A 24,906-nucleotide genomic window follows, 5' to 3' on the forward strand; every position below is an offset into this window, starting at 1 on the left:
ATCTGTTTGCAGGCTGACCAGAGGATATTTGAACAACTGCGACCCAAGGTGGCAAAATGGTCGGCGGGTCTGTATGCGTTCCAAACAAGCTGGGGAATGGGGCAGCAAACTGGTCGTAAGTCTGAGTGGGGTGGTGGTGGATGATAAGGCTGGCAAACGAGGTGCAAGACGCATCTCTCCTGAAAACTGCGTGTACTGCATTTGCATCACGAGTAATGCCGGAGCAAGCAAGAAAAAATATTTTGGATTACTACAGCAAATCACCTAAACACAAATTTGGATTTAATGGTACAGCAGGGGGAGACCTGTGCTTTCAATGTGGGGTCTCGGCACATTTCCACCACAGGTCGAGGTGACATGGAAAAGCCATTACATGTAGAAGCAGCACACATTATTGGTGGCGCCACCACCTTTCAACCTGCGCAGAATGACCAGTGAGAGGGAGGACCAGCTAACACCTTGATTCCCACCCATACACTTTGTCGAATTTGAAGCTCACAGGCATTGCATATTTTGCTAGTAGATCAGTACTTCTCAATCCCAACAGTTCCAAGACGCAAAGTGATTCCAAAAATCTCTTCACTTTGATCTACTTGTGAAAAACTCCAAAAGTACAGTGTCAACCATTTCAAGAAAGAAAAACAACCACACAGTTGATGGTATTGTCTCAGAAGTTATTTTACTTCAGCTTATTTTACAATTCTTATAACGAACTAGGATACAAAAAACGTTTGGTGCTGTACAAAGGACAAACTGAGAAGGCGATTCAGTTTGCAGTGCATATCGAAAAATTCTATTAAAAAAAATCGAGACGTCAAGATACCAACTTGGTGAAATGGTGCTTGATAAATTCAGTGCAGGAATGGGTCATGCTCATTACCAGCATCCACGTGTTCACCAAACGGTACGTCATAGTTAACTGAGCCAAACAGTAGCACTTCCATCGCTGGCTAATAACTACTCTTCTCATCAGCACCTAAATCAACACAAACCACAATTCACCTATTAATTGTCTACAACTACTGTTTGTTACCAGCTAGAGCCCCAAAAGCCTGATTATTGTGCTTTACCACACTTTCGGGAATAACCGGATACAGAGTTAAGGGTCCAATTACCTCAATACAGAGTGCAGAAATTAGATCATAAAGCAGAATTACAAACTTTGTAATAAGAATCAATACTATATAAACCCAGTGTGACAATTGATCGTCCTGTAGTTGGTAATTTTTTCGTAAGAACACTAACGGGTTGCTGCCATGCAGAAACACCCCATAAGGACCGCAGGGTAGGGTTGGTTTTGGAACAACATATATGTAAAGGTAAAAAACATGTTTACCAGTTCAGTTGGCACATGCTGCAGGTTTATTAACTTTATTTTTTGGATTATTAAAACAGGATTCGACTTGAATGTTTTTTAATCTGAAATTACCTATTCTAGTAATGGAAAAAAAAATGTTTTTATTCTTTCCAAGTATTGACAACTACCAAGCAATTTCAAGCACCATAGTAAACATTCAGCCTCCTTCTGGTAGGGTACAGGGAGCCCCAGAGATTGGCGCAATCCCATGAAATCCCAAATAAAACCAATAACGAGGGCAACAATCTCAATATTTAACTTGCTCCGTTTCTTCTAGAAGGGCCTTACATGAGGATGCCTGAAGACCTACTAGAGTCAGAATGAGTAGGACAACACTCGGATACTCATGGGAGGGGCATATATATAGCCCCAGAGGGTTGACAACTGATTCATGTCCCAAGTATGTGAGTAACATGGATAGTAATAGCAATCAGTAGATGCAGGAGACCAACAAATTCAGGAAAAACAGGAGGTCTTCCCTGTCACCAAAAGTGTTGAGGAAGATTAACTCAATTGTAGACGAACCCGATCCTGCTGTTTGGACCAATTATTTTGCAGTTGGAAAGCATCAAATGGAAACCCACATTTCCTCCCCCAAACTGTCTGTATTGCCAACAGAGACCAATAATGGATTAGCCTTTCCTAGGACACTGTCCTGCCAGATCAATACAAACTTAGAAATGTTTGACTCTTGGTAACATTGTTTTTACTACTGAATGCAACTACTTCGCTGCTGGATGCTTCACAATGGGAGAGTGAACAACTGCAGGCTTGCTTGGACAGAGCACATTAGAATCATCCAGTTCACCAACTGCCATTTTGGTGAGCATGTCATCCACCTGCGAAAAGAAAATGGATTAGTCAGCCATCTTTAATCATGGAAAACAAAAATCTGCTTCATTTCACCCCATCCTGAACATAAACTAAGTGCATCTTTTTTCATCTTCAGAGTTAGGTGAAGCCCATCTGTAAGTATATAATTACCACCCAAAGCCAGTTTCACCCCATCCTGAACATAAACTAAGTGCATCTTTTTTCATCTTCAGAGTTAGGGGAAGCCCATCTGTAAGTATATAATTACCACCCAAAGCCAGTTACCATCACAAGCCATGTGTTCCGGTTTAGGGAGGACCTGGCTTGGCAGTTTGGGCTGTACTGTTCCAATTGAAGCAGGGCCAATACCGATTTGGACACAGCTGGGTCTAAGCTGAGGTGGCATGGTGAGCAAAATAACGATGGACTGGGAAGCAGCCTGAATAATTACCAGTGGCTGAGAATATTTGAAGCATTCGATCCATCACTTTTTTGTATATTTCAGTGTGCCACCCTAAGTGGGACAGGTGTACTGAGAAGTCAGTCCTGTGCACACTGCACCGCTGGAAACAAGGTATACCTGGCTGGTGACCCCTAATAGCAGCAAACTAGTCCTGGGTTGGTTGTGTTTGGTTCAGAGAGGTCCTGGCCTGGCAGTTTAGGCTGAGCTGTTCCCATTTGAGCTGGGTCAAGACAGATTTTCATATGGCCGAGTCCGAACTAAGGTGGCATAGTTTGCAAAATAATAGTGGACTGTGATGCATCCCAAGCAAATAGCACTGGCTGAGATTAGTTCAATCATTCCAATCATCACGTTTTTGTATGCTGCAGTTAAAATCAAAGCGGTACAAATGGGGGTGGTGATGGATGGAGCATCTGAACCAATCAAACACTCACACCCAGTCAACAGATCTGGGTTTAATCCATCACCGTTCTTTAGCCCACTCTGCCACCCCAGTTCAGACATTAATATATGCAAATCAGCCTGACCCTGTGCCTCATGGGAACAGTCCAGCCCGAACTGCCAAGCCATGCCTTCCCTGGACCGGAAACAAGCTTCCTAGGACCGGTTTCAATCCAGTGGCAAAGTGAGCAAGGGACTCACGTCTGAGCATACCCTGCCAACTTATGGCAAACAAAGCGGTACAGTGAGGATTTTCAGTTGGTAACAATCTAATAACTTTCTCCTAATTTCTCTTCCTCTTACCTGTCCCCCCCTATCCTCCTTATACTTCAGCACTTCTGACTAAACAGTTACATGTAACCCTGCTGAGTCAGAGAAAAGGAACCGGGCACAATTAACAAGTTGTACAGGAAACAAAGAAAATACTAATACGAGATACATGAAGTAGAGGAAGGAGGAGGGTAGAGAGAGATGATGTGGAAACATATGGGGTAGGGAGAGAAGTAAAGTAAATAAAGAAAGGTGTGATATCCAAAGGGAAAGCGAAAAGGCAGAAATAGGGAAACCTAGGTAGTAAAAGACAGGCAGAGAGTTAAGGTTTTAGAGTGTGAGAGGGGTAAAGAGCAATAGCGATGGGGAAAAAAAAAAAAAAAAAAAAAGAATTGGAGAGCTAGAGGAGTAGAGTAACTCAAGAGGTGAGGTAGAGCGAAAGAAAGGATGTAGAAAAGGTCAATTTGAGTGAGGTATAGTTAGAAAGAAGTAGATGTAAAGAGTCTTGAAACATATGAACGGTTGAGAGCAATATGAAAGGAGGTATAGAAAAATGGGTCAGGTAAAGAGTTGTGAGGAAGAGAGAAAGGTAGACGGGTGAAGGAGAACTGGAGCGTAAAGAGGAAGGTGAGAGACATACGTGAAATAGAGAAAGAGGTAAGGCTTATACAGAGGTAGAGTTGTGAGGCAGAAAATAAGCTATTTGGAGGTAGAGAGATCTATTAAAAAAGAGGTTGAGTGAGATGGTTGATGTAGAGGAGAGCCGAAGGGGAGATCGAGGTCGAAGGGGAAAGAGAGAGAAGTGAGTTGGTGTTAGCGAAAAAGAGCTCTAGAAATAGAGGTACCCAGAAATGTGTAGGATATTTAGAGAGGTAAAGGAAAGAACAAAGAGGTAGAATCAACCAAAAAAAGATATGTGAGTTGGTGTTAGCGAAAAAGAGCTGTAGAAATTAAGGTACCCAGAAATGTGTAGGATATTTAGAGAGGTAAAGGAAAGAACAGAGGTAGAATCAACCAAAGAGGAGGTGAGGTGGGGACAGCAGGAGAGATAGAAATTAGGTTGTGTGGGAAGTGAGATAGAGGGAGGCGAGATACTGGTAGGGCGAATGGGAAAAATGCAGTGAGGTAGAGAGAAAGGAATGAGGTAGAGAGTGAGTGGAGGTGGAGAGATGAGACCGAAAGTAACGAGGGAGATATTTTGGGTTTATTGAGAGGTGGGGTAGACAAAGGTGAGGCAGAGAAAGCTGAAATAGAGAAAGAGGGTAAGAGACTGGTTTAAGGGAGATGTAAGGTGAAGGAAGGCAAGAGAAATTATATGAAAAGCCTGAGAAAATCCACAATGTGGCTGAGAGTGCGAGGGTTAAGGCTGTAGAGTGCAGCACACATGCAATGTGTGGAATCTTTACATCAATAAAAGCATTTCTCCATGTTAGGATCTCATTCAATAACATGTCATTGCTTTGGATACTAAGCACAGTGTAGCTATCTTCAGTAGATCAGGCTTTGCATCAAATGTTTAAAAAAACGGGTGGTTGCACTAACCCACCCAAGTATTGCAAACCCTTAGTAAATGTGGCCGTAAGTTTCTGTTAAGCAAGCTCCGCTGTGAAGTTAGAAAATAGAAGCAGTTTTTATGAGTGACATTATTGCAGGAATTTCAACTGTTCACTCACTTTATCAGGCGACTCCTTGGAAGGTGGGGACCCTGGGTCATAGTCCTTTTTGCTTCTTGCCTTAAAACGTCTCTGCCGCTCAATCAATTTCATGTCTATGAACAAAGACTACCTAAACTGGTCTGTGCTGCTATTAGAAAGGGAAATTATGCAGTGTATAGCTGGGCTGTAAAATTTGTGACAACTGATTTGGTCAACTTTTAAGGCATTCTCTCCCACAGCTCCCTGAATTAAAAATGTCACAGACTGTAAATTGGACTTGGAAGACAGCATCTAACATTGGAGGTTTTCTGTATTGGTCAAGTCTGTCACCAGACGTAATGTGATCAACCTAATAAAAGCTTATGTTAGTAGCCAGGCATTCATGCTTTGATTGGGCAGAAGTTGTGTGCTTCCACAGAAAAAGGAGATTCCCCTCCACGCAGCTGTGATTATGTTATTTATCCAGCTGTCTAAGCCGGCAGCAGTTTAGCTGCTTGACCTGGAAAATTTAGGGGCACAGACAACACTAATGCTGCTAAATTGTCTTAGATAACAGTGTTTGGTTTGCTCTTCTGGCAGCAGCACAAATGGGAGGAGGGCGGTTATGTGGAATGTATTGAAGTCCCAGTACCCTCCCCGTACATCATTAACTTTAGACTTCAGAGTCAAGTTTTGCGTTTGTGAACAGTATGGGATGCCCACGCCTGCACTAATCTATATGAATTGTTAGGTCAGAGATGCCAGTTTAACTGTCACCTAACCATATGTGACCAACCAAAAAAGAGCTCCGAGTGTTACTGAGAGACTATGTTGGTTCCGACGATTACAGGATTTGATTGGGCAGGTTTTGTGTGCTTCCACGACACAGACTCCGTGCATTGGATTTTCAAAATTGTGGCAAAGTCTATGCTCGAAACAGCAGGAATGAGTAGTGTATGGTGGCAAGCTATGATCAATGTTATAGGCCTTATTTGTTTATGATGAAATGTTATGATATGGGCACTAGGACATATGTATTTATTGTGAAAAGCATATGCTAAAGTCGATAGGGATTTGTGTTTCGATTGTTATACATATTAAAGTATAAGGACTGGTGTTTTATTACATGGTATCTCCGAGATTACCATAGTAGGCAGTGGTTTTGGTGTTGGTTATCCCTTGTTACAAAATATGGCTATCAACTGTTTGCTCTGTGAGAATCCTGTTTGGGCCCCCTTAGGAGAGAATATTTTGCTTAGCCAACTGTAAATTTGTATATCGCTCCCATTTTAGGACTGTGTGTCTTATGGTTATCTTGTGGAAATGCCTACACTCAAATGTGTAGACCTGGGATGCTTACTATCTACATCTGTTGCAGTGAGAAAATTAGCCGATTGTATACATCATGGATGCGTGCTTTTATAATGCTCACTTTTGTAACAGCCTCTAATGTTGGTACTGAAGTCACGACAATTATGCGTTTCCCCTGAGCTAGTGCTCTTTCTCTCACTTCAGCAGTCTGTACAGCTGTTAGTATTTTTTCCGTTGATGCAAAAAGCATTTTAGCTTTTGTGTACAAAAGAGATCTGGGTGCAATGGGTACTGTTTCGCCTTCATTGAAGGTTAGGTAAGTGTACCCGGATTGACCTGTGATTACACGGATCACCAAATTTGTGGTGTTTACACATGTGTGTGAGTGTTTGGAAGCTATTGTGTCAGCTTATAAGGAACGGAGAACTTATATGTGTTCCTGTGCCCAATGTCGAGCTGAAAAATCAGCTCTAATCAAGTTGTAGAAACGGTTTTACTTTTTTGTCGCAATCCAGAATGTATGTTCTGCCCAAATTTGGGAATCCTAAAATGGACTGTAAATTTTCCAGAGTTTTTGGAGGTTGGAGTAATGCACATTTTTCTAGAAAAATAGCTGCTAGGCTTTTACCTTCACTTAAGATCACATATCCTAAAAATAGGACATTGAGGTGGGACATTTTTGATTTTTTAAAGTTGAATTTATAGTCCTCAGAGGCGAACCTCAGAATTATGTTGTTCACACTGGTCAAATGATCCAATAGTTCATCATCCACTAGATAAATATCATCTATGTAGGACAATGACTCCTCAAAGTTTTGAAGTAACTCTGATGCTCTTGCTGAAAACAACCCGCGGCTATTCTCATACCCTTGGGGCAATCTACAAAATTGATGTTGAGAGGTGAGGGCCGAGAATGCAGTCGAATACCTGCTTTCAGGTGCTATATTTTGCTAGGAGAATCCATTTGAGATATCTAATGTCTTTTTGCATTTCTTCTGCACAATGTTACTCATTAATGCGGCACTGTGTGCATTTTGTACTGCTCATGTTTTTGTGTTCAAATACCGGAGTCTAAAACTAGATGGTCTGGTTTCATTACAGGAAATAAAGGATTATTCATTGAAGAGGTGCAGTTCTCTATTACACCGTGGTATTCAAGTTGATCTAAGGTCTTCGTGACTTGTTTTTTTACCTCATATGTTATTAGGTACTGTCTCTGTGGAGTTGGAGTAGGTTTTACTAGGATTTCATGGTGAGGTGACTCAGCATCCCACCCTACATGATTGTGGTATAATGCAGGAGCCAGTTCTACCGCCCACTCCTGCGTGTGACAAGTGTTTTAGTTCTAGTAGAACGAGGTTGGAGAAAGCCGGTAAAATGATGGTTTTGCCTTTTGGGCAGTCCATAACAAACTCAGGTGGCCAAACTTTTTCAGCCAAAAGGATATCCTATCCATAAGTCAGGTTTTCCTAAAAGAGACCCTACAATGTTTGTCCACCTCTATCTGGAGTGTCATTTCATATAACTGATGTGGGACATTTCCCCTTGTATCATGTGTTTCCACCGTGATATGCTCATTCAATGCTGCTGTCGCCAGAAATTCCATCAGGTTCTGGCAAGCTATTGTTACTTCTTCAGCACTGTTTAGCATCATCAGAGCCCATTCCACGTTCAGAAGTGGAGTCCTCGGTAGCCTGGGCATTTCTGATTTTAACTCCAGCTACCTCCTTTTAGAATTGAGGTTTTGATTTTGATTTATCTTCTTGTTTGATAATGTAGTTTGACGTGTGATGTGTGTCTCTTGGCTTGACTCGCTCTTCTGATCTCTGGTCTGACTGTCCTTTCCTCTGAGTTTTTTGATGAACCCTGAAAGGAACTAGAGGAACGTGTATCATAGCCTGATACAGGTCAGATTTTCTTTATATTGTGACAGTTCCTAAGGTTATATTTCCTGTCAGAAAACTCCTGTTGAGGAGACCCACCCGTGCTTTTGATGTATTTTGTTTTTTTTAATGTTTATTATCCCATTTGTTTTTGGAATAGTCGGGTGCTTGCTTAGAGTTAACATTTTAAGGATTACCCATCAATTGTAGCTTCACAGGTCTAGCTCGCAAATTCTCTACCCAGTGTAGCGTATGTCTCTTCGATAATTTTAGGTAATTCTTGCTCCTGTTGTGCAGGGGTGCATTCCCTCAGGCATGGGCATAGTGCCACCACAGCTGCCTCCCCTTTTAGGTTTGCTAACATGATGGTTGATACCTGGGAAAAATTGCCTATCAATTTCATCCCTAAGACCAGGGCAGGGTCTGCCTGTATTAATTCTATATTTGTTTCAATAATTCTGCTATGACCGCTATTGAGGGGGTACCATGTGTTCTGGTATAAATGGCAGCAAAAACTAACAAGCGGTACAATCCTATATTGGGGCAGCAATCCCCACTGGCAAGCACATTGTAAGTATTCTGTGTTTTTCTTGTGCGCCTGTGTGTGGAAACACTGCCTCAAGCTGTTCTATTTTCTGTGCTATCCAGAATGGCATTTGCTCACGTTCAGTCAGCATTCTTCCCATAATCTCGTTCAGCGTTTTTGGGGTAATTTTTGTTGCAGTCCCTTGTAGTTGACATGCTGGAATGACCCTTGTAGGTTGAAGTGCAAGATTTTGCATAACGAACTGTGTTAGATTTATTCAAACTTTTGTTATTTCTTTGTGAGTGGATAGAAGTCTGCTGATGGCAATGTGTCAATTTCTGAGTCCGGTGTGTAAGCAGCTAGAACCGGCCAAGTTACTCGGTCTCAGCTGAGCGGATCGAGTTTCACTTTTTCTTTATGTGGGAGGGCACCTTTAAAGCAGTTTATATGTTCCAGGTACGTTAACAGGACTTCTATGTCCTCATATGGATTGTATTCATCTGCTATCTCATCTAAAGTGTAAGAATGAAATTTATTTGTGCATGCATCTGCAGGTGGGAATTTGACCCATGAATAGAACACCTAAGTTCTGTATGCCCCGTGGGCCTCAATCACGAAGGTTACAGTCCCGCCTAACGCTGAGAGACCAAAATTGCCTAATTTTGTAGCAAGTACATTTCTACAATTTTCAGGAATGTTTATAGCACCATCTTGCTCAGCTTCCTCCCCACTAGTACCTCTATCCCCTGTGTCTGCTCTTTGAGACATTATGGGTGGAATCTTGAAAAAGAGAAATGGTTTTGCACAATGTTCGAGAACTATTGTCCTTCAAGCTTGAATATACCTACAGTCAATACATAGGATATGCCTACACAGCTGTGGCGGATTTTTCCCTCCCCACTCTAGACATCTCTGGGTAAATGTGAGTAGGGGTCTATGAGAAAGCACGAACTACTCAGATTTAACCGTTAAGTAAGAACCAAACCAACGTTGGAGGAGCCATGTCGTGTAGCTCCTATAAATCTATACAGGATCTGCACGTTTAGACAACAAACTATGGGATTGGTGTCCAGACTGATTCCAGACACCCCCACAGGATATGTTCACCTGTAGACCAGCTAGCTTACAGTGCCACTATGAGCTTCTCTTGCCAAAGAACGAATAGTTCCTGGCAACTATCGAACACGACAACCATGACCCCTCAGGGATCGTGGAAACAGTACAGTACTTTGCTCAGTCACTCGTGCTCACTTTGTCTCAGAGAGATACACAGAATGAACGGTGGGGACGTTTTCAATAAGTATTTATTGAACCAGCATCATTCTAGTATAAAATACGTGTGCTGCAACAACCATTAGACAGTTATGATTACTAGCACCAACAGAGTAAATAAAAGGGAGAATTCTACCATGGTGCTAAAACAGTGAATATATGCAGACATATAGATGCATGGCAGTAATCACGAGTACTCCTATGATGCAAACCCTAACTAGATGTAGCTAAGTGTACCTAGCATGTATGTAGGTGTATAGCCAAGAATCCCCCTTGGAAAGAGCCAAACCCATTACCTGCTGTAAGAGAATGAAGGACTCCGTCTTGGTCTCGAGTTGGACACCCCATGAGGGATGTCAGACCAGTGTGTGCTGGTGTATACATGCAGAGACTTCAGCGTCTCAGGTCATCATGGAAGATTTTCTCCTCTGACCTGCCCAGCAAAGATGGGGTACTCATATACCCGAAAGGAACTCTCAGCGGTTCTACCTAGATGTGTCATGGTACTGTGGGCATGTCGGCCAAGGATGGCGATAGTGGTGGCCCTTGTACAGAGTTAATATACAGAAGATGGTAATCCTGCTTTGATACTAAGAATCCTCATGCATAATAAATGAGGCTAGTTTTCAGAGAAAAGCACAACATTTATTCAGCACTCACTAGGCAAAAGGTCAGCACCAGAACTGTTATGTAGAACAATGGTAGGACAAATGTACATAAAAGGTCGGGCAACTACCTAGGCCTATATTGGTGTACATTGGAGTTCATAAGGTAAGAATGGTGTCAGCACTTCAGTATTCACTCACTCATCCACCACCTATACATTCCTCTCAGTAAGTTCAATACCCACTCTAGAGATCTGTCTGTAATATTCATGACACTAACGCCTAAACGGTACATGTTTTGTTGGTGAACGCTTCCTCTATTCAGACCTTCAGAATGTGTATTGCAGTAAAAGGACAATTGCACTGCCTTTTGTGCCAAAGAAGTCAGCTTTGCTACTGCCATGCTGTTCTAGTTCTGAGAGAAAGCAAAGCCTGCACTGCTGCGGAGTAATTTGTGCATGTTGTGTGAAGTGGAAAGCTGTACCTGGCCTCTGAAGGAGGGAATCTTGCACTGTTTTAGTTGAAAATGTACCTGTTCTGTGAAGAGGTTGTGTTTCTGCTGCTGTTGCCTTCCCTTACAATACTTGAAAGAATTGAATTCACTTGCATAGCATGCCCCATGAATCAAGGACTGTTTGGCAAGATTTGATGTGAGCTACCAAGATCTAAAATCCAGAGTAAGGAGCCTGACAATGAAGGGGTAATAATGTCAGTGGAAATAAGGAGTGCAGTCCATTGCTCAACCATTGTGTTTCGGTAGTAAGGCATCAGTCACATTTTTTTTAGCTGAACCAGATACAAACAACAAACATTTGCAATGCAATAGGTCTCACATTTGCGAGAGTTTAAGCTATTTGCATTGTAAATGACAATGCCTTTTATTTGTTTTAAAAACCAACACAATAAATAAAAGGCATTGTCATTTAACAATGCCAATAGCTCAAAGTCTCACAAATGCAAGACCGGTTTTCATTTTATATGGGGAATTTGGATCTTAAAGTAAATTTTAAAAAATCATTCATCATGTCCTGTGGGCCGGGTGCTAGGCAGCTAAACTCAATTACGATAGGAGCTGATAAGCTGCTCTCAACTAAAAATGTTCCTTACTTAGGTATAGTCTTTGCTGCGAGCGGCCTGTGGGGTGGGCATATCGCCCGCGCCACAGGCAAGTTCTCAAAGGCTATAAATTCAATTTTATCCCTCCCCAGACCAAGGAAGATTGGAGCAACTAAAGCCATTTTAAAGATATATAGGCTCCAATGTATACCAGTGGCAACCTACGGCGCCGAAATATGGGGTTCTTTAAAAACCCCCGCCATACAAAAAGAAGAGAATCGGCTATGCAGGAAATTATTGGGGGTTCCCATTTCTTCATCAGGATTTATTTGCCACTCAGAGCTGAACATTCCTTATATTAGTGACTTTATTGCTGCCAGGCCCGCACTATTTTGGCTGGCTATCTGGGCAAATGATTATGCTAGCCTAACACAGGACATTTTAAGTGAGTGTTTAGCTTGTGACAAATGGAATAAGATCCCATGGCTCCGAGGTATACAAGAAAGTTTGTCTAGCATAGATAGAGGAGACCTCTTTGACAATCCATCCCATATTAAGAGGTCTGATAAAAAGGAAGTTCAACTTGAACTATATGCCATTTATAATGGAAATAGACTGTCAGAAGAGATGCGTAAACAAACTGTTGTGTCCTATATTAATAATGATTTATTAACTCATCAACTACCATTGTATTTGATATTACCTATGTGCAATTGGGAAAGATCGCTACTTTTTAGAATGAGAGCAGGAACGATAAAGTTTGCCCTCTGCTTTCCTTTGGGACACAGCTCACATGGATATATTCCGTGTCCTTGTGATGGAATAAGCAAACAGTGATTTACATTTCTTTTTTATGTGTAAGTTTTATATGAAATATATTAAATGGTTTTTAACCCCATATTTTAAAAAATATAGACCTCTCTCACTGAATCAGTCCTATCTTATGCTCCTAAAATTAGAAAATGATGAACTTATATTCCGCACAAGTAGTTTCTTAAAAGTTATTTTCAATGTTCGTAGAAGTATGGAATGCCCTTAATTTATTTTGTACTCTTTATGATTATTGATCTCCTTTTTAATAGTTGGAAATATATGATTTGTTACTTGTACTCATATGCACTGTATAAACATCTATTGCACTTAAGGTACTGTAATTTTGAATATGCTGAACTGTATTTTATGATTGTACTTTTATGGATTTTTGTGTAATCCGAATAAAGATTTTGAATCGAATCGACCTATTGTATAGCAAATGCTTCTTGTGCTGGTGCTTGCCTCTCTCCTTTGCTGCTCCTCAGGCTTCAGATCAGAGGGGGAGGGGCAGGGGCTGAGCCTCCTTCCAGCGCCGCTGCTCGGTTTCTATGCTAAAGACTCCATGAAACAGTCTTTTTTGCTACAGTTTTTCCATTTCAGGAAAACAATAGTGTGGAAATGTACATAGTCATGGATGCTGAGAAATTACATTCACATGACATCATTCTGACCCAGTACGTTTGATGCTAGTAAAACTAGGCTGTAAAAAGAGAATAACCAAGTGTGAGAACACCTACCCCAGAGCTCTAGCCTGTCTCGTGAGAGCAAGTAATGACTAGACTTTGTATGGGGTACTCCTTGAAGACAAGTCGAAGGGACAGGATGTGGTTCAGCAGTTAGAGCTTCGGACTCAGGAGCAGGGAACCAGTGTTCGAGCCTCGGCTCACTTAACCTCATGCTCGCTAGCGGTTTTCCCGCTGTGCGTTGAGTTTTTTAAAAACCCGCGTTACACGACGAGCTCAGCTCATCATCAGCGTACGACAGGCGTACCTCATGACGAGCTGAGCTCGTCATGAGCGTCGAAGGGGTTAATCATCCAAGCAATGTAAATTAAAAATAAATAAACCGCATCCAGCAGTGTTGGTGGGTGGAGAAAGACAAACATCAAATATTTGCAAAGCAATCGGTCTTGCATTTGCGAACGTTTAAGCTATTGTAATTTATAACGGCAAAAGCTCAAACTCTCCTAAAAGTGAGACCTATTTCATTGAAAGAAGAGGCCCCAATTGCCTCGAGCTGCTTTAAAAGGGAAAGCGCGTATGAGTCGCTGAAAGGTGCAGGAAAGCATGTTGTGCCTGCAGTAGGAGAAACTCAAAGAAAATAGTGCTTACAGGAATAGTGCTTACAGGCTATAAGACATACCGAGTAAAACAAGGCGGTACTAATAAGGGACTAACAAGCCTATTAAGGAAACAGAAGCCAGTATTTAAGAAGGACAATGACAAATATGGGCGGAGAGTGGGTGGGGCTTCAAGTACATACTCATATAATGAATGCCTCGCAGAGCAGCGCATGGGCTGCCCAGGTCCGACCAAAAAAGGTCTGAGAGTTTAACAAAGGGCATGTCAACAAATGACATACATGTTTACATAAGGGGACATAATCTCACCCACAATAGGGTATCTCTAACTAGGAGACGTGTCAACCTGTGAACAGCAGTACTAATGAATGCTTTCCAGAGCTAGATAGGAGTGTTGTATGTAAAGTATACAACACTAAGTAGGTGAGGTTCACTATCGTAAGTGAGGACAAGAATGATTGATAATTCGATAAGAAATGTGGCTGATTCTGTATGCTCATGACTACAGAGAGCATAAAACATTCCTTTACCTCCTCTCACTCTTTAGTTACCTGTTTAGTTCAGCGACAGAACACCAGGGTGATAGTGCACTTTACAAATACACATACCATAGCCTGTGCTGTACCCATCTTATATTTGTGAGATCATCATATGATGCTCCTCCTGCTGCCTCTCCTTTATTCTTTGTGTTAGGGAAGGCTACGCTGCTGTTAATGCTGTGCCTTTTCTGTGGAGCGTAGTATAACATTTTCCCCAGGAACGGACTGGGACCCAAAACTAGCCCTGGCAAAGAGCTCGGCTGGGAGCGGCAGAGCTATTTGCCAGGGCCAGTTTCGTCCGATTTTGTTACAGGGGGCGATTTTGCAGCTATGCTGTAAAAACGGCCCTGTAACAAAAACGGCTCCCAGGGGCCCACAATCAGCCCCCACCCTAGCGGCCCACAGGGGAAATGCCCGGTGCACACTACGGCTAGTCTGGCCCTGATTTTCGCTATAAAAAGTATACACTATACATATTTCCAGTGCTTGTTTTAACGCATGATGGAAATAAAAGACTGAACGGTCACAAAATGTATGAGCACATTTTACTTTTGGTTTTACCTACGACCCAGCAGTTTTTTTGTTTTTTTTAAGTGGACTAGACTACTTTGTAACATTTTGCAACATAGCTGACAAGAGGCTCCCTGTCAAGTATAGCACCTTCAGCCAATTCTGGTATTTTGGTCTCCACCGCTGACAATACTACAAGCAGCTCAATGCACCATACTGTGGACAGACAAGTTAAGCATGGCTGATGGTAGACTTGCCAAATGCTAAATAAAATGTTGCAGACAATCTGCTTTTTTGCCTTTTAGACAGTCAAGGGTTAAACAACCCAGTGGGTGAGAGGGTAGAGACATTCTTCAAATGCAGATGAGAGTATCTCCCAGCTAATGGGATAACAATAATATTCCTTAAAAAAATAAATAGCATGCTAATAATTGGTTTAGCACGACACTGCGATCAGCTGGAGGTGTCGGATTAGGCATTGAAAAGGAAAAATGTGCTGGACCCCACTTCCTTAAACCTTTTGTCTGACTAGTGCTCCGTGTGATTGCAACGGAGAGCTGGAAACACCTCTATGGTGTGCCCTGCAGTGAACAGGTGCTGCATATGCTGCCTTGCGTTGGCGGCCAGTGTGCATCCCCAGACCGGTCTACCAACACAATGTTTTTCTAGTATTTGCTGAAACTCGACTTTGAGTGCGAGTGGAGATGAGCCGATCCAAAACCTAGCCAATGGGCAGAATTTGGCCAAGAGTGGCAGAGTGACTGTGATACAGGATTTGCAATGTACACCAAAACAATTGAAAGCTCGGGGCTCATTGTTTTGTAGCATTCATATACGGCATACTGCCCCCATGTGGGACAGCAGTGCACTTACCTTCGCAGCATCTTACACCATGTAGGGTGTGTGGTGGTTGCAAGCATTTTATCTTTGTTTTGAAGTGTTTTTTTGTAAGGCGTGATGACCACCAAGGTGCGGTTATCGAGTTATGGGACACAGTGTGTAGCAGCGTGTTGTATGAAGAAGTGTGAGACAGATGCACCGTTAATGGTTTAGCGGACAGCTTTGAGCAGATCTGCAGGTCCCCTTATGGTATTCCTTTAGATCATAGTCCACTTAGCTCGTTACTGCACTGGGTTGTCCATGCTGAGATACTTTATTTATAGTTTATGGTTCTGAGCAGGCATAGGTTGGAGGGAGATGGTTTATTACAGTATTATTGTGAGGCTCTCAATCTTGATCCCACAGATCTTCAACATGCTTGTGAAGAGAGCCCCTCACAAGTAATAATCTTAATGTCTAACAATAAATGGAGAAAAATAGTTTCAAAAGGGCCAGTGTGAGGTCACCTTAATTAGGCAATAGCAGAAAGACCATATTTTAAGCCAGTCTTATAAGACACATTAACAAGACCCCCCCTCTCCCCCATCTTTTCCTAATCCCTTCTTCAAACCCCTTTATTGGTTCTGTTCCCAGGCGCCATTTCATTTTACGGTTAAGGATAGAATATCATGCAACCTTACCCGTCGAGCGTAATCCGGGTTTTCCCGTGGGTAATATTTTCCAGATTTGTGCCGTGCTCTTTGTGTGGATCTGAAAGAACAGTAAAGAGGTTTTGAGCATGTGAACAAGGCAGCTGTTGGGAGGTGTTCGAACAGAAGTAGTAAGATTGAGAATCAAAGGATTTGAACGTCAAGCAGAGAGTAAAGTCCACATTTGTAAAGCGCACAATCACCCGTAAGGGTCTCTAGGCGCCGTCGGGAAGATTAAGCGAGCTATTGCCCAGAGTCACATGGTGCCGGAGCCGAGGATCGAACCGTGGTCCCCAGATTCCAGCGTCAGTCGCCCTGGCCGCGGCGCCACACCAACGTGTGAGCCACCAGATGGGCAGCTGAGATGTGGAATAGATTGCCACAGGGACAGGAATCAGGTCTCAGCTGGTAACAAGGACATTCCCTCAATGAAAAAAGAAAGGGGCAGAAGATCAATGGCTGGCAAAGCCAGGGACACCTTGGGCACAGAGGAGGCATAGAAAGAGTGGAGACCGAACAATGGGGCTGGAATCTAAGTCAGCCAGACAGACAGACCCTTCCTGTGGGTGAACTGTGATGAAATGGGACTGTGTCTAGGGTCAAGGCGCACCACACCCGAGCAGTGGTGATGGAACAATTTTCAAAGATGCTGGCTCTTGGCCTTCACGCACTAAAACCAGAGGGAGATATCATGTCTCATTCAATAAGCCAATGTAACATACAATAAAACACATAACTGAGGTTCCAAAGAGAGAGGCTCCAAAGAGTGGTTTATAAAAATGGGTGCGATTAGTGACATTTGACGCAGACATTCTTTTTTATATAGGTACAATCTGGAAAGATTTTAGGGAGCACGTTCTTCAATAAAGTGTTGTTCAGATGCTAATAAAAGCACAAAGGAACCACTAAAATTGCACTAAAGTTTACTGTCATAATTTAAGAAAAAGCCATCTACTCGTACTTAGAGGCCCTTAGTAGTTCAAAAAAGCATCTAAGTGCCCCTTCCCGCACCTAGAAACTGTCCTCAGGGAGAATAATGGAAGTACTATAGAAATGTTTGTGTAACAGTCAAATGTGCTCACTCTGTAACACTGAGCTACAGCTTGAATAACGGGCGACACAAATGCAATGATAGCATAAATACTGACCATCAGTGTCACGCTGTAGCTTGGGGGCACAAACCGGCACAGCGTTGCATACGCGGGGGCAGGAACGCTCAGCGCTGAAAAGACTTCGATCACACTTTCGCTCTCGGTCGGAAGTGACGACCTCAAGCGGCCGCCCCCCTTTTATTTAACCCCGCAGGCCACGCCTGGCCTGCGGATGTGGTGGATGCGTTTGAGTTGGCCACTAGACCGCTAACTGTTACAATCAGAAATATAAATTTGTGGCATAGTTCAAAAACACTAAGGAATGCCGCCATCACAGCTAATGTGCTACAAAAATTAAACATGCCCCAAGTAATCCCAAGGAAAATACCCTTTAGAGCACGTATTTTAATGTAAACGTGTATATAGCATTACTGGGAGACCAGAAAGAAAATTGGGTGGTGAATCTAAGACTGTAATAGTTAAATGCAAGAAATTAGTGTGACAGTTCAGGAAGTTGTGTGATATCCACACGTGATCAATAGTATTTATATTTTTAAATGTTTATTTGGCTCTTGTAATGTTGGTTTCCCACAGAACACACTGAATCAGAATTGTAAATATCACTGGTTTATTCTTCTACAACAAATTATAGATATCCTAGAGCTAAGGGCGCCGAGCGTCTAACTGTCCCCAGGTCCGGTCGCCAACTGCCGCTCTTGTCTTTCGCGCCTATCTAAAATACCCCTTGCGCATGCGCCGCCTCTCCGCTCTAGTCTAGTGCGTCGCCGCGTCATCGCGTATGCGCGCATAGACTAGAGCGCACACCACATATCTCCCTCCTTTAAATGAAAACAGGTAACGTGTTCCCCCCTCCCACCAGGTTGAATGTCCTTCAACTGTGAATAGTCTTGGTGGGGCACCCGGAGAGGGCAGCACCCATCTATTGTCCTTCCATCTCAAAGTCTCTATAACGAGAGGGCACAATAACTGCCCTTCCGCTGCGGGTGTGTCTTACCGGCATGCTCTCTGACACTTCTGTCTCTCCTCGGGACACCCCAGCTTCTCTCGCATCTGCTCTCTGTTCTGCTTCCGCCTGTGCATCACGGCCTTCGGAAATCCTGGCTCCCCAGGCTTCCGTTTCACTGTCGTCCTTTGCACCTTCTTCATGGTTATCCGTGCCCTGCTCCGAGAAGGCTCTGGCCTCCTGGTCATTCATGCTACTCTCTTCCACCTCAACCTTGGGCCATACTAATATTTTGTTAACTCTGGCCATGCGGTCTTGCGACCAGACCTTCCCATCGCTGAGGAGAGCCGCCCTACCACGCACTTCCTTGACTTGTAGCGGCTGGCTGAACTTACTTTCGCCTTTCTTTTGCAGAGTGGGAAGTTTGATCCTAACCCACTCCCCTTTTTCCAATGCCGTGTCCTTTGTGCTTCGTCGCTTGTCATAGTGGGCTGCGTAGATCCTCTGGGCCTTCTCCAGGTTGTGTTGCACCACCGCCGGGGACCACTTGCTGGTGATGGTCTTCTCCCTCCATGCTACATTGTCCCGGGTGAAGGGATGACGTCCCCTAAGCACTTGGAACGGACTGTACCCCACCACCGAGGGCGTTATCCGGTAGGCCCACAGCATGTTCATCACTTCCACCTCCCAGTCTTTTCCTTGCGAAATGGCCGCCTGGATGGAGCCCATGAGCACCCTGTTAAACCTTTCGACCTGGCCGTTGCAAGCCGGATGGTACACAGCCGTGTGTTTCACCTCGATCCCATTCCTCTTCATGTATCTCCCCCACTTGTCTGACACAAATTGCGGTCCATTGTCACTAAGAATGGATTTGGGTATTCCTTCTCTGAGGAACACCGAGGTTAGAAACTTAAGGATCGTCTCCGTGTCCATCGACTCTTGTAAGTCTATTTCCGGCCACTTGGAGTACTTGTCAATTATCACACAAATGTACTTATTCACTCCTCTGCTGTCCAGCACAGGCCCCAGAATGTCAATGGCCACTTCTTCCCACGGGCCTCGTGGGGTGTCGAACTTCCCTAGAGCTGGTCTGAGTGGGCGAAGCACCTTATCCGCTCCTTGGCACTGTTCGCACTCCCTCACTTGCCTCTCAATGTGATTATCCATTCCCGGCCACCAATACATCTGTTTGACCAGCGCCTTGGTTTTTACGATGCCCAAATGCCCCTCATGGAGCAAATTCAGCAGTCTTGGTATCAGTGTCACTGGGGGCACCACTTTCTCTCCTCTGTACAAGAATATTCCTGAGTCACTCAGGGATATTTCCTCCCTCATTTCATAAAATCGTCGCACCCCCTCCTTGAGCTTCTTCTTGTCCGGCCAGCCCATGGTAAGGTGTTTCCTTACTTCCATCTTTTCCTCATCGAGCTCGTAAGCTGCCTGCCAGTCTTGTGCACTGATTGACGTTTCGTGATCCTCCATACTGGCCACCATCTCCTCTGTGTCCTGGGCCTCACCTGGCGCCTCCTCCATTGCTGCCGCCCGGCTGAGGTAATCAGCTACTTTGTTCTGCGTTCCTGGAAGGTATTCTACATCATATGTATAATCTAGCAACTTCAAGGTCATCTTCGCTATTCTCGGGGTGGCCGTGTCATGACCCGATGACGTCAACACCTTGATAAGTGGCTTGTGATCCGTTTGAAGCCTGAATCTTGTGCCCCATATGAACTGACGAAACTTGCTCAGCGCCCACGTGACCGCCAGCATCTCTTTTTCGATTACGCTGTACCTTTGTTCCGTCGGGGACAGCGCCCTGGATGCAAAACAGATCGTTTCCTTGGCACCATCTTCCCTTTCTTGCGCCAAGACAGCTCCCAGGCCCTTGTCACTTGCGTCAGTTGTCACCACTGTTTTGCCGGTGGGGACATACCCTTGCAGTGGAATGGCGTGGCTGATACAGTCTTTGATGGACTCGAATTCGGATTGGGCCTCCGCATCCCATTCGAATTTTGCATTGTTCCTGATTAGTTGTCTCATCCGGTGCGTTCTGGTGGCAAAATGTCTGACAAACCGGCTGTAATACTCGGCCATTCCAAGGAATGACCGCACTTCCTCTTTGGTAGTTGGAGCCTTGGCATCTTTTATTGCTTTCACATTTTGCTCCTTCGGTGATATGCCATGCGTCCCTATCTCGTGCCCCAGGTAGGTCACAGAGCGGGACCCTATTCTACACTTGCTCCATTCCGCCGTCAATCCCCTGCTTTGCAGCACTCCCAGCACTCGGTGTAGCTTCCTATCGTGTTCGCTTTTGTCGGAGCCCATCACTAGGATGTCATCTTGGAAGTATTGCACTCCCGAAATGTCCTTAAACAACCTGTGCATAAGTTTCTGGAACACGGCCGCAGCGGATGCCAGACCGAACGGCATTCTCTTGAATTGGTAGCATCCAAAGGGCGTTATGAAGGCTGTGTACTTCCTGCTCGATGGATGCAGTACTATCTGGTAATACGCAGATGTCAGGTCTATGGTGGAGAAGTGGGTGATCCCTTTAGTCCTAGCCAGCATCTCATCTATTCTGGGGAGCGGGAATCTCTCCACTACGAGGCTTTTGTTGAGCTCCCTTAGGTCCACGCAGAGTCTGACCTTGCCGTTTGGCTTCTTGACTACCACCAAGGGCGATAGCCATTCCGCACTGTCCACTGGTTCAATGATGTCTTGCTCTTCTAGCCTCATTAGTTCTTGGCGCACCGCCTCACTCGTAGACATCGGTATGTTCCGTGCTTTATGCACCACTGGTACTGCTCCCTCCTTGATGACCATCTTGTGCACGAATTTGTCCAGTTTTCCAACCGTGCCCTCAAATACCGTGGGGTATGCTGCCTTCCAATCCTCCTCCTTCGAGAGGGGCCATTCGTCTGTTAGTAGAATCTGTTCTTTCCCCCCAGGGTTGAGTATGATACCGAGATCACCTGCATCTCTCCATCCCAGTACCGACGGGCCTTTTTCAGCTACATACAGGGTGCACGTGGCTGACCGTCCTCGGAATTCGAACTCCAGGTCCCTGCACCCAACCAGGGGGATGGTATTCTCAGTATACGAGATGGGTCTGATGTCCGGCGGCATCAAGTCAGGACCTATGGCAGGCACGAAGTCCTCTTCCCATATCGACCTTTGTACAATGGTCCAGGGGGATCCAGAATCCACGGCCACGTGTACTTTGACGCCCCCAATGAGCATGTCGGTGCGGGGCTTGTCTCTACGCTTGCCGGACACGTCCAAAACTTGATCCTCTATGCACAGGACCAGATCATCATCATCCACTTCGTCTTCCTCACTTACGTTGGCCGCTGCTGCATCGATGCACTTAACAGTGGACTTCGCCCCTTTCTTTCGGCAGACTTTTTCGAAATGACCAGTCAACCCACAGAACGAGCACCTGGCGCGGAACGCGGGACAACGCCTGTCCTGGGCCGCGTGTGCTGCACTGCCACATCTGTAGCATGCGAATTTTGATCCCTGGCCAGAGCGAGTCATCTGTTTCCCAGCTCCTCTCATATCTTTCCTCGGGTCCCCGTAATTGCTTTTGGGTTTACTGGATTGTGGTGCGTCCTCAATTTTGTTGACCATCTGTCTTGGGCCACTTTCCCTTTTCGCCGCGTCTGCGCCTCTCTTCGACATTTCGGCCTTTTTGACCATCGCCACCACTTCTTTCAGGGTTGTCTCATTCATTGCCCATAGCTTGTCTTGCACCGACCTGCTGGTGGTGTGCATTACAATTTGGTCCTTAATGTACTCATCCTGCAGGTTTCCATACCTACATGTGATTGCTAGACGGCGAAGGGCTGCCACGTAATCATCAATGGACTCTCCCGCCTCCTGTTTCCGCTGTTGGAAGTTATAGCGGTCTATCGAGACGCAGACCGCTGGGCGGTAATGGCAGTCCAGGTCATCTAGTGCATTCGCAAACACATCCGTCTCCGCTGCACCCCTCTCTTTGGGCACCAGGTTCTTAAACACCCTCACCCCTTCTGGGCCTAAGTTGTGGAGCAACAGTCTCTTTTTCCTTTCCGGCGTGTATTCACTTTCGCTTTCATCACCCAGAGCCTCAATGTAATTTAGGAAATAATCTTTCCAGTCTTCCCATTTAAGTTGGGGTTCACCTGGTCTCGGTAGGAACGGAACTGGTGCCATCAGGGCTGACGCCTGGTTCGCCATTCTTTCCTCGCCTCTGGGTCTTCCTTCCTGGGCCCTCCTTAGAGTGGGTTCACCTGACACTCCTGCGCTCCCTGATGTGTCAATTTGGCCCCTTGGGCTCCCTGGGGTTTTTCCTCTCGCACTGTGCGCAGTCTGTGCACTCTCCCCCCTTTCCTCTGGCTCTGGGGAGTCTCCCTTGGTTGCCAGGATGCTGTCTGGGGGCTCCTGGAGTCTTGGGCCACACTGACCTGACTTGTGTGGTTGGTGTTCAGCTTATTGCCTTGATGCTGCGCTGCTGCCACGCCCTTTAGCTCTTCTTTGCCGGTGATTAGCCTTACTGACTCATGAGGATGGCTGTGGGGGTGTCTGCTGTCGTCCCTGCACCAGGTGGTGTCCAGGTCCCAGCCTCGTCGCCACTGTAATGTTGGTTTCCCACAGAACACACTGAATCAGAATTGTAAATATCACTGGTTTATTCTTCTACAACAAATTATAGATATCCTAGAGCTAAGGGCGCCGAGCGTCTAACTGTCCCCAGCTCCGGTCGCCAACTGCCGCTCTTGTCTTTCGCGCCTATCTAAAATACCCCTTGCGCATGCGCCGCCTCTCCGCTCTAGTCTAGTGCGTCGCCGCGTCATCGCGTATGCGCGCATAGACTAGAGCGCACACCACAGCTCTGTACTTTGCTATAGAACAATACTCCTCAATGGAGTGGCCAGAAGGTGCCCACAGGTTACTTCGTGACAGAATTAGGCCTCAATATTTTCTAGTCCAGTAAAAACAATGATTTTCTGTATTTGCAACATGATTTTCAAAAGACCACAATTATAACCGGATGAAATTTAATTAAAGCAGCCATCATTTGTGAAATTATTAAAAAACGTTCCTTTAGACATGGTTTGTTTGGTCTCCCAAGCGCCATCAAGTATTATGTACTGCATACAAATGTACTTTGTCCATGTCTGACCATCAGCTGCAGACGTCTAATCAGAGTTTGATTTCTATACCTTATTAGCTTCGCAGTCCATGCTCGTGCTGTACAGGCTCAAGAAAGCCTCAGTATGAAACAGTATATCACAGAAACGTATCACAACTCTCAAACCAAATGTTTGTTTATGTTACAACAGTAAGGGACAATAGGAGTTATTTGTGAATAAAATGTTGGTATATTTTGAAACTTTTAAAAACTTTAGACAGCAACGGTTTTTGGTAACTTTAAAGATGAAATGATCTTTGCCATATTTTGCTTTAAATCCAAATGTCAATAAAAGTTAAGTAATGAAAAGTCAACACTTTTCAGACACATTCACACATAGACGTTTACAAAAGACAGCTCTTCTGATTTAACCACACTTAACTTTTGACCCACTAGAACCACCCAAACCTTCCAGGAAAAAATAATTGAAAGGGCCTGCCTCATCATTGCTCAAATTCTTGTTGAAAATGTTCATCTGGGGGTGTTCAGCCTGATTCAGTAGTTTGGGCGAAACAAGACTATGGAGGGGCTAGTTGCTTTCAGGAAAAACATGCATTTGCAATTCAATCGGTCTCGCATTTGAGAGAGTTAAAGCTATTGGCATTGTAAATGACAATGTATTTTACCCATTTGTTTTGGTTTGCAGTGGGGTGGATGTATATGGTTTGGAGTGGAATTCTGTGGGTTGAATTGGGATAGTTGTGGAATTGTGTGGTGTGTAGTCTATTTGTGTAGTGGAATTATGTGGCATGGGGAATAGATAGGGGTGAGAGCTGGGTTTAAGGGGCAGAAATCTTTAAGTCACTGGAGATAAAGTGTGCTCGATGACCTAAAGGGAATCAATATGAGAGGGGCTTGAAGCATGTGCGAGAGAATGTGAGAGGCAGAGGGGCCAGAATTGAACGATGAAAAAATATTTTTGTTAAGAGTAACCATTCATGAGGACCTACATGCAGGGAAGCTGCTTATTCGGTATTGTGACTCCAAGTGAAACATGTGAATCCTAATTGAATAGTGGATTACTGAATCAAATGGATTTGATTCTTAAAGAAATATCTAATGAAACTTAAGGCAGAACTCATCCAGCAAGGGCTCATCCTTTACAGTTAATGGTTTTGTTTGGGTACAATAGTCGTGCCCTTTTAGTTTTAGCGTTATATTTTTATGAGAATTGCTCATATACAGTCAATTAACAGAGTTAGAGTCCATCCTGACTTTTGGTAATTTCATTACCAGCATACAAGTATGATTTTGCATTGTTGGTGAATTACAAAATAGGTTTAATGCTCTCAAGTATACGAATGCAGCACTGAGAGAAAGATTAATTGACTCATTGTCAGTGACATTGCTCCCCCTCCC

General features: G+C 44.3%; 1 protein-coding gene across 7 annotated transcripts in view; it reads right to left on the reverse strand.

Moving 5' to 3' along the window:
* Window positions 1-660: 660 nt before the first annotated feature.
* LOC144768531 (uncharacterized) overlaps window positions 661-24,906 on the reverse strand; it is a 326,174-nt gene continuing 301,928 nt past the window's right edge. For 4 of the 7 annotated variants that reach the window (XM_078652280.1, XM_078652281.1, XM_078652278.1 and 1 more), the window contains 2 exons: window positions 16,314-16,383; window positions 661-2,196 (listed from right to left, as the gene is read on the reverse strand). In XM_078652280.1, the coding sequence (XP_078508406.1) occupies window positions 2,080-2,196; window positions 16,314-16,383 (187 nt within the window). In that variant the 3' untranslated portion in view covers window positions 661-2,079. The remainder of the gene's footprint in view (window positions 2,197-16,313; window positions 16,384-24,906) is intronic. The other 3 variants (XM_078652283.1, XM_078652282.1, XM_078652284.1) reach the window with 2 other exon arrangements.

The sequence above is a fragment of the Lissotriton helveticus genome, chromosome 7, assembly GCF_964261635.1.
Source record: "Lissotriton helveticus chromosome 7, aLisHel1.1, whole genome shotgun sequence".
NCBI lineage: Eukaryota > Metazoa > Chordata > Amphibia > Caudata > Salamandridae > Lissotriton > Lissotriton helveticus.